This window comes from Ammodytes marinus (genome assembly GCF_949987685.1).
Source record: "Ammodytes marinus genome assembly, chromosome: 6".
NCBI lineage: Eukaryota > Metazoa > Chordata > Actinopteri > Uranoscopiformes > Ammodytidae > Ammodytes > Ammodytes marinus.
The window spans coordinates 25,944,905-25,955,763 of record NC_137235.1 but is presented as its reverse complement, the minus strand read 5'-3'; the positions used below and the strand labels follow the sequence as shown (position 1 = coordinate 25,955,763).

Below are 10,859 nucleotides of genomic sequence, written 5' to 3'. Positions count from 1 at the left end.
GAAAATGGATCGCAATCGCAGTCGTTTGTGCAGTTTTACGTTACCGGCATCACTGCTTGGCACGATACCGGGCGGTACACACCTCGGAGGAGCAGGTGCGCAGGTGAACGTTGCATCCTGTCAGCGCGTCTCTCTCTCTCTCTCTCTCTCTCTCTCTCTCTTTCCCCCCTGTGTTAGGGCGCTTAGCAGACGGAGGGAACGTATAGTGACTTGACTGACGTCCACCAGGCTGAAATTACCTACTGCTTTGTGCCATTAACCTGGATTTTTAATGATAACGTAATGCTCATTAGTGCGCGCCCCTCAGCACTCTGACTCTACCGAAGTGCGCATGGGAAGGCGTGGCACAAACATAATCTTGTCCTGGGCACGGGAAAGAAATGCGACGGGCATATTTATGTAATCTATCCTATATAGTATATAGCCTATAAACTATTAGGCTATAGTGTATATATATTTATACTCTTGATGTGAGGGAGCAGGAGATGGGAAGGAGGACACAAGCTATGAGATTGTTTACAGAGCAATCGCGGGAGCACAGGGAAAGTGTAGGGGAGCAGAGAGTTGGTGCAGGCGGTGGTGAGGGGGGGGGAGGGGGTGCGGCCACACCCCCCCCGTACCCCTACTTCCAACGTCCTTGGATGGGGCAATAGATAGAAAATAATAATCTGCTGGTACTGAAGTGTCAGTTTGACCTGTTAGGTTTAATCCTGCTCTGTCTATATATTGTGAATCTTCAATATCTGATTTTTGCTCCAAATTACAACTACCTCCATGGTAATCCCACACTGCTGTGGTGGCCAACATTACACTACAACCGGTGTATGGGGCGTGTCCAATTGAGTGTGAAGTCAATTGCGAATGAGATGAGATGAGACAAATCAAAATGCATAGAGTGGTGATGACATCCAATCACCCAGAAAGGTGTAGGTTCAGCAATTCAGATTTGAAGTGCTCCAGGATTACAGGACCTGAAAAGCATAATCTGACTTCATCATTTCATGTGTATTCGTATGTTTATGTAACTGGTGCTATACTGCTCTCTGGTGGTCAAAATATGAATACCATGAAACCCCAATTTATAGCAATCAAATTTCTTTTTATACGTTTTCTTTCTTGTGTGTCATTTGAATGACTTCACAAATCTGGTTAGTGCAATAAAACATCCTCTTGACATTATACCCACTTCTCTGTTAAAAATGTTTTAGTTTCCTTGACATTCTATGTAATATCTGTAGTAAATAACTCAGTGTAATTTGGGGTTTGTCCCATCTTATTTCAAAGAAGCCACTGTTACCTTTTATTTTTTTTTGTGGTTTCCCCCAAGATACCGTCCTTCTAAGCTTTCTTACATTTGAACTAAGATCTGTGGATTTTGTGGAGATTTTAAAAGCCTTTCTTATGACCACTTACTTTCATCTATTGAGCTGATCAATACATGCAAACCCCTTGTGCATTTCACACACTTCTTCTGTTTATATTTACAGTTTACTCTCAGAAAGGAAATGTTGAAGAATTGCAGGGCACAAGAATCAAATGGTAACACTTTAATACAGTGAACTAAAGGGATTTTCAGAAAGCTCCTATACTAAGTAACTTAAAGGAATACTCTGTCATTATAATCCAAAGTAAAACTTGACTGGCTTATCGTCAAACTTGCTACAGTACCACTAAAAACAAATGCTACCTGTATTTTCGTGGCAATATAGCCAAAGGGAGCACAGGTGGTGGATCATGAGGAAATATTTACTGATTTTGACAAAATGTCATTTTGAAAACAAGCGTTCCCCAGAATTGCTTACTGACCACCAAACCAACCAGATCATTTCTGTCCGTACACCCAAGTTGAATTTCAGTACCAGAGGGATACTGATAAATAAAAATTTTATTTATTTATTTTATTTATAGCAGTGAGTGAAGCAAGTGCTGTGCATTGAATGGTACATTTGAACAAAATGAAGCCTACGCGTATAAAAAAATTAAATATTGGAGTAGGTGCCATTGGATTGGAAAAGTCAGTCATCAAAGTTGTTATAAGTCAACCTATGAAACAGTTTTCAAGAAATTTCAGTAGAAAAAAAAAAGAAAAAAAAGTTAACCTTACTGTGTTTCAACCGACATATCAACATTGCCAGCCATGCAGCTAGTTGACTAATACTTATTCCTGCTCCACATGCTTTTTGTCAGTGATCACAGTTTTTATGTGATAGGTCAAAAGATGTACATTTCATTAGGCCTTCAAGTGCATATCTGACATAATATAAAATACATCAGGCATTTCAACAAATCAAACATCAAAAATTGCAAGAGTGTTTCAGTGATGTTGCGCCCCATTATTTGAGTCTAATATTGTATGCTCCATGGGACTGTCTTTGTGGCCCTAAGAGTGTGAACAGGGTGGTGGGGGGGTGTTGATGTCAAAGGTCTAAAGGACATGAATCTTTTGGTGACCCTGGCGTTCCAAGGCTCACATCTCGGCTGCTCTTCCGTCTTATATGAGCTCTTAAACTTCTCCCTGGTGCCATCAGTCGCCCCCCTCCTTCTTCTACCAGACCTTCAAACACTGCTACCAGACTCTGTCGTATTCTCACACAGAAGTTTGGGCAGCTGAAGGCGTACAGAATGGGGTTCAATACTGGATTCAAGAATGCTAAGGTTGTGGCTAAGGGTAACCCCACCTCCACCATGGAGAGATTTTTGGGCCAGTACTGGGCTGTCACTTCGATCACGCAGAAGATGTGATAGGGAGCCCAGCACAGTACAAAGGCTGCAATCACAATTGTCACCATCCTGGTGAAACTCTGGGACAACTGACCATGACTGGCCTGACTGGAGGAAGTAGGGGACAAGGCTGTAGGTGTCAAAGATGGATTGGAGACTGGGGGCTTGCGAAAGATATTTGTTGTTTTTGTAGTTGTGGGGGTATTCGTAGGTCCTGATACCCCGTTCTTGTTGGAGGCGATCAGTGAATGGGTGAGCCTTTTGGCACTCCTCCTTCTCCTGCTCCTCAGGCTGAGACAAATCAGGATGTAGCTGCCCGCAATCACCACCAGGGGGAAGAGGAACGCCGACAGCAACTTGGAGATGGCTGTCGCCGCCTGCCTCACTTTGCAATCTCTCTCCAGGGTGGCATGGGAGGACGAATACAGGGCAAAATTATGATAGCACAGTTTCCTGCCATCCTTTTTCTCTGTCACTGACCGGAACAGGAAGTAGGGCAGTGTGTTAAGCACCGCCCAGAGCCAACCCAAGGCGCACACCTTCCACGCCCCCGCCACTGACCGATGATTCTGGCTCCACACCGGCTTGGCCACCAGAAGGTAGCGGTCCAGGGAAATGGCCGCCAGCAGGAACGCCGACACAAACATGTTCAAGAAAAAGATGGACGCCTGCGTTTTGCAGAGCGGGTCGCCGAGCTCCCAGCTGTGTGAGGAGCCCAGGTAGACGGTGAAGAGGGGCAGCGTCAGAGTAGCCAGGAAGTCGGACAGGGCCAGGTTGAGCACCCAGACGGAGGCCACGGTGCGCCGTCGCAGGCGGAACCCAACCACCCACAGGATCAGGGCGTTCTCCAAGATCCCCAGACAGGAGAACAGGCCGTGGATGCACACCACCGCCATGTTGGCCTTGGTGTTGTTGTTGAGGCTGTGCTCCGTCATGGTCCGTAGCAGGGGACAGATCAGCTGTTCCCCCGAGGTGGAGGTCCTGTTTGACATCATTGCTCTGATAAGATACAAATCAAGAGTTAGAGATAAAAGGTACTGGTGCACATGTTTGCTCTTGTTCCAAGCCTAGATGCTTTCTACGTGACAAATGCAGTAGCTGAGGTTTGGTTGTCTACCGTGGAAAAAAGAAATGTTTGACGCTGATGTCGGTGAAGATAATATGACCAACAGACTTGCCCTTGCCTGTACACAGTTGATAGGCCTGCAGTTCCCTTTCCACATACAGTTATTACAGGATATGAGCACAATAATGTTATCACTTGCTAGTCGTTGAAGCTATAGTGCGTTAGTTTTTTATTTAAATTAAGGTCGGTTACATTCGAGCCACCGCCAAACGAGTTGAGACAAAGTTGGTTAAGCCTATCAGCTTCACAAAACTCCCACTGTATTTCGCAGCGTTTACAAACTGGTGTCGCCCTCCTGACACTGGCACAAGATTTCAGAAAAATCCAAAGAAGCGCCCAAGAAATATTTCAGTTGTTGCGCCGACAGTGTTGTTGTAGTAACTCATAATTCCTCATGGGACCAACATAAGTTACACACTATAGCTTTAAGGATTCCATTCTAAATCTGCCTTTGCTGCAGAGGAAACTGTAAATTAAATTCCACTGTACTCTGTTGTAACTCAGTCTTGTATGGTTTAATTTGAGGATTTAGTCACAGAGTAATAAGAAGAGCAAGGAAGACATAGGGCCAGGACATTTCCTTTCACATTATATATTCAAGTCTTGCTCTATGGCCTCTTACAGTATCTCACAAAAGTGAGTACACCCCTAACATTTCTTCAAATATTTCATTATATCTTTCCATGCGACAACACTGAATAAATGACACTTTGATACAATGTCAAGTAGTCAGTGTACAGCTTGTATAACAGTGTAAATGTACTGTCCCCTCAAAATAACTCGACACACAGCCATTAATGTCTAAACTGCTGGCAACAAAAGTGAGTACACCCCTAAGAAAAAATGTCCAAATTGGGCCCAAAGTGTCAATATTTTGTTTTGCCACCATTATTTTCTAGCACTGCCTTAACCCTCTTGGGCATGTAGTTCACTAGAGCTTCACAGGTTGCAACTGGAACCCTTTTCTACCCATTCATGACGACATCAAGGAGCTAGTGGATATTAGAGACCTTGCGCTCCTCCATCTCTCGTTTGAGGATGCCCCAAAGATGCTCAATAGGGTTTAAGACTGGAGACATGCTTGGCCAGTCCATAACCTTTACCCTCAGCTTCTTTAGCAAGCCAGTGGTCGTTCGGAGGGGTGTTTGGGGTCGTTATCATGTTGCAGTACTGCCCTGCGGCCCAGTTTATGAAGGGAGGGGATCATGCTCTGCTTCAGTATGTCACAGTACATGTTAGAATTCAATGAACTGTAGATCCCCAGTGCTGACAGCACTCATGCAGCCCCAGACCATGACACTCCAACCACCATGCTTGACTCTAGGCAAGACACACTTGTCTTTGTACTCCTCACCTGGTTGCCGCTCCACACTCTTAACACCATCTGAACCAAATAAATGTATTTTGGTCTCATCAGACCACAGGACATGGTTGCAGTAATCCATGTCCGTAGTCTGTTTGTCTTCAGCAAACTTTTTGTGGGGTTTCTTGTGCATCATCTTTAGAATAGGCTTCCTTCTGGGACAACAGCCATGCAGACCAGTATGATGCAGAGTGCGGCGTATGGTCTGAGCACTGACAGGTTGACCCCCCCACCCCTTCAAGCCCTTCAGCAATGCTGGCAGCACTCTTACGTCTATTTTCCAAAGCCAACCTCTGTGTACGACGCTGACCATGTGCACTCAACCTTCGTAAACTGGGCCGCAGAGTGGTATTGCAACATGATAACGACCCCAAACACACCTCCAAGATGACCAGTGGCTTGCTAAAAAAGCTGAGGGTAAAGGTTATGGCCTGGCCAAGCATGTCTCCAGACTTAAACCCTATTGAGCATCTTTGGGCCATCCTAAAACGGGAGATGGAGGAGCGCAAGGACTCTAATATCCACCAGCTCCTTGATGTCGTCATGAATGGGTAGAAGAGGGTTCCAGTTGCAACCTGTGAAGCTCTAGTGAACTACATGCCCAAGAGGGTTAAGGTAGTGCTGGAAAATAACGGTGGCAAAACAAAATATTTACACTTTGGGCCCAATTTGTAAATTTTTTCTAAGGGGTGTACTCACTTTTGTTGCCAGCAGTTTAGACATTAATGGCTGTGTGTCGAGTTATTTTGAGGGGACAGTAAATTTACACTGTTATACAAGCTGTACACTGACTACTTTACATTGTATCAAAGTGTCATTTATTCAGTGTTGTCCCATGGAAAAATATAATGAAATATTTGAAGAAATGTGAGGGGTGTACTCACTTTTGTGAGATACTGTATGTTGCATTATGACACTGATTTATTGGTTGTCTTCAGGCTACACATGAAGTTTAATTTCAGCTGTTTCTCATACCAGCTTGAAGGTGTGGAACACTGTGACAGTCTCACACAATACAAAGAAAAAAATAAAATAAACAAGTGTCAAGCATTTCCTTTATTCCCCATTCTTTAAAAAGCTGAATGAGAATATTTGATATATCTTTTACAACATGTCAAAGCCTGTGGTCTAACCACATACCAGCTCTTGGGCAACTACACATGAGTGTTTGCGCAATACAGTCACACAATGTTTGAAAGCCAGAGGAGGTACCAGCATGCTGTTGTCAGGATCAGTGTTAATCCTATTATTAATCTCCGTGTCATTGAGATAATCAGTTTTTACTACAATTCCTCTTAGGTGGAATTACCTTGACAAATAGTGAAAGCAATAAAGGTATAACAATAAAGGTAATCAATCCTTATTTGCTAATATGCTTATTTGCTCTAAAACAAAAGATACTTACTACTTAGGTAATATAATAATCCTTCATTTATCCACTGATAGTTTTGAACTCTTTTTGTACTAGTGCTAAGGATTGAAATATGTGGCATAGGATGACTGTAAATGCCCAGGTGGGGGATATCAGCTATTTTATGTTCCACTGCCTTCTACCAGTGTTCTTCTAGGCTTCAAATTCTAAATTATTCCTCCAATTCAGGAACATATTGTGTTGACATGTGCCGTGTGTAAATTGACTAATAAAGAAACCTAAATTCACTTAAACTTAACTTAATGATACACCAGCATAGTTTAGCAGCTCTGTTTAGTCGTGGTGACATGAGGTAAGCTCCAGACCTACATACAAGAAATACCTGAGATGTGGAAAATAATCAATATGATATTTTCTATGATATTATGATACAAATAGAGTTATTAAAATTTGGTTTAACTAGTGCATTCTTGTGAACAGCCATAGTCACATACTTGATCAATTCCTTTTCCTGAATTCCTATGTGAGGTTAACACAGCACCATGTCTGCACACGAATACAGACATGTAAGCAAATAATTCCATGATGACAAAATGATAACGTGACTTATTTTCCAATCATTAGGGTGTTCTGGGTCTGAGCCACTCAGACCTGCATGCTTGAGTAGACTGATGGCTTTATTAATACGTTCCTTGTCATGCTTAAATATCCATGAACAGAGTGGTGGCTCATGTCATGTCTAGCTGTTGGCTTTTGTGCATGAAGTGCTGCCTGTCAGTGTAGACTTTTGCAGCAGTGCACTTTGATGGAGGAGTTGCTATCAAAATACAGATCACTCCACATATCACCTCGTGTTTGACACCAGGTCGCTTTTCATTAGCCGCTCTATCGTCAGTTGGTTGCTTTAACACTTATCAGTTGTCATATTAATTTGTACATCCAGCATATCTTTAGACTAGCCTCACTGACCTCTCAGCAGCACCATACAATACAACATCTAGAATGACCACAAAGCTGAATCGACAGTTTGATCAGAAAAATGTTGTTATTGCAGGGCCCTTTTTGCAATTGTTTTCAGGCAGGTCTTTCTGGTAATACATTTCCAACTGAGTGCATTCTGTAATCTTACTACATATCTTATCGTAAATTCCTAATATCATATATATCCACATATAACTTGTGTGATTAGTGGCCATAAGATACAGTATCTTGTATCTACATCGAAAAAGCTTTGTTTGTTATATGTAGAGGTGTGTTACATTACATACATTACTAAACCCCTCTAGCATGCATGATATGAAATTAAACTGTGAATTAAATATAATAGAAAAACTGTCTGTGGGATTATTAGGGCATAATTGAAAAATGTACAACAAGAAAGAAATATTAACAACAGCAACAGTATAAGAAGTACACACTACCTAGTATGTATAGTAGAATAACATATATAAATAACATTTAACCTCACTGTAGCAATAGTCATAATAGTCCATCAACAGCCTTGGAGTTCATACAATCATTTCTCAGACGTACAGGCAACACTCACCTAGATTTAAGCTTATGTTCACAAACGAGAGCGAAAGTCAAGCCTTCATGTCAAAATTCCTGTCTTCCTCTTTGACTTACTGGAACAGACACTCATCCCTCCTGTTCTGTCACTTTTCTACAGCTCCTTTGTCATGGATCCACCCACTAAATCCCTGCCACACACCCATGCACACATACACACACACACACACACACACACACACACACACACACACACACACACACACACACACACACACACACACACACACACACACACACACACACACACACACACACACACACACACACACACACACACACATACTGTACCTCCTCTTTGCTCTTCTCCATGTGCTGCTTGGATTCCTGATGAGTGAGCGAGTGTGTGGGAGCATGGATGCACACTTGACGGAAAATTTAAGTCAGACAAGTTAAGCTAAGATGAGATATCTGGGAAATGTCATTGTCTGACTTGTGTGACTGTTCATCATGTCTGTCCTGGTCTTGTTTGGACTAGTTTGCCTGAAATACTCCATGTTCTGCTGTTGTTTCCATGCTGATACGTTGCTTCAACACTAAAGTATGAATCCAAATATTGACTCGTCTTCGTACTGACATCCTCTATGTAGAAAAACAAACAGGCCTTGTCTACTTTCGACAAACAAAAACGATGTTTTGCCTGGTGGTGACAAAGATCCCTGTCACCATCTGGTGGTGGACACCACTTAAAACACCTTTGTCTAATTCCTCTAGTATAGCATAGAACTGTGTGAATGTCTAGGGCAGTCGGCGTCTATCTAAGGGAATTAAGATTTGCATTCCAGAGATCTACATACAAAGACAAAGACCAAAATGTCCATTAAATCAGCCAACAATCAACTAAGATTCCCCAATCTTTTTATTTTAGGACATTTTTGTAACCTGGACATATCTTTAAATATCTTAGTCTCAATAAGGAGAATTCGGATAAACCATGGTGGCCCATGTAGGATCATCACATTTTAAAACCATACATATGGATCCAGTCTAAGAGACTGTGTCAGAAACTGCGTTGAAAAGGATGATATCTAATGTCAATAAAGCGTAACAGACCCTTACAAAATGGGAATATGTTCTTGAAATACCGGGGTAGAACAACATGTGACTTAATTTTTTAATAACTTTAAGATGTCCTCTTCATGAAATGGACGGGCGTAATTTAGACTTTTCCTGCAAAAGTCATATTCATCAATAAAATGATTCACCACATAGACGAAACAAGTACAAAAAATGGCTGCTCTGAAAGAGGAAGTGTCTGACCAAGTTCATTACTTGTCATTTTACATGTAATGATCCAAAAACAAAAAAACATCAACAAAATTGTGTTTTTTGTTTGTTTTATTTTATTTTTTTCTGTAACAGTAACTGTGTATCTGTGTATCTGAATCCGAATATGATGAAAATGGGGGCGGGACCTGATAAGCCTTTGGCTTCTTCCGTCACCCTTCGGACAACACAAAGTCAGATGTATAAATATGTGAAAGAGAAAATTGTGTATTGTGTAGAAAGAATAATAATAATAAATAAATAAAAATTCTACCTGAAGGTTGGCTTTTTATAATATTTGCACAGACTGTATACAAGAAGTGTCCCATATCCCAAAGCAACAAGAATGGCAAAACAGGGTTCTATTGTGAATAAATAGCCTTTATTTCGGCATATCTTTAGAAATCATCAGACAATGTTTAATTGAGTTGTATTTCTTTTTCAAACATTCCATTTTGTCTTTGCTGGATACCCTCCCAATATTTTGTCATTATGGCTGCTTTGAACAATCAGTGCTAAAAGGAAGTTAATACAACCAGTGGGAACATTTGATTGACTATGTATTTCCTCTTAAGTAGAAACATATATTTTTAAGGCATTTTAAAGTATTATTATACTTAGATAGATAGATTAAATGTGAGTATTTCTCAAAAAATGGCCTTGGGATGTAGGGACATGACATGTACACCATCTGTGCAAATATCATGAAAATCAAAGCTTTAGGGCATGAGGTTGTTAAAAAAATAATTTTTCGCCTACATCGGCAATCACTTTATTGATTAAAGGCAAACTAGTATACACATTTTCAGTTTCAAAAATGCAATTCAGGTTTGCAATGCTTTCATGATTTAATTTCCAAAAAACCCTTCATGTTTCTCACAGTCCCATTGTTGAATCTCCCCTCTTCATCCTTTGTCTGAAACACTTCGTTTTAGCTAAGCCCCACCTTCCAAAAAGCCCAGTCTGCTGATTGGCTAGACCTACGTGGGGACACAGGTATCGCTCAACAGCTCAATATGGCAGACAACCAGTTAGATTCAAGTGTATCTGGGTTTGAGTTTATCACAGGTGGAGGTAGTGCTAAGTTAGGTTGCTAATAAGGGGGCGTGATTTATCTGAGATAAATCCGACTGGGATTTTTGAAGAAAGGTGGGGATGGGTTTAAAAGAGAGGGGGTTGTTTTTTCCCATTCTTTTGAAGTCTGTACTCACACCACAGACCGCTATCAATGCTGAAAACGCATAAAAAGTGAACTTTGCATAATAACCTTAAAGGCCCTGGCAACCCAAATCCACTAAATCCTTGTAACTATGTTATTTGGGGGGTAAAATGAATGCTAATATGTACATGAAAGGTTTTAGGAATAACTGCCAACCCCCCGCTAAGCTACTGTCATGTCAGTTGGTCGACCACTTGAATCCTGATTCGAATGTCGCCAGGGC

At 41.5% G+C, this 10,859-nt stretch overlaps 1 protein-coding gene across 1 annotated transcript; it reads right to left on the bottom strand.

The window, feature by feature from the left end:
- Positions 1–1,572: 1,572 nt before the first annotated feature.
- LOC307251943 (prostaglandin D2 receptor 2-like) lies at positions 1,573–8,235 on the bottom strand. The gene is made up of 2 exons (XM_080029412.1): positions 8,129–8,235; positions 1,573–3,720 (listed from the first exon to the last, which is right to left on the bottom strand). Exon 2 carries the CDS (start codon positions 3,714–3,716, stop codon positions 2,418–2,420), a length of 1,299 nt encoding a protein of 432 aa, XP_079885538.1. The 5' UTR covers positions 3,717–3,720; positions 8,129–8,235; the 3' UTR covers positions 1,573–2,417.
- Between the last annotated feature and the right edge of the window lie 2,624 nt (positions 8,236–10,859).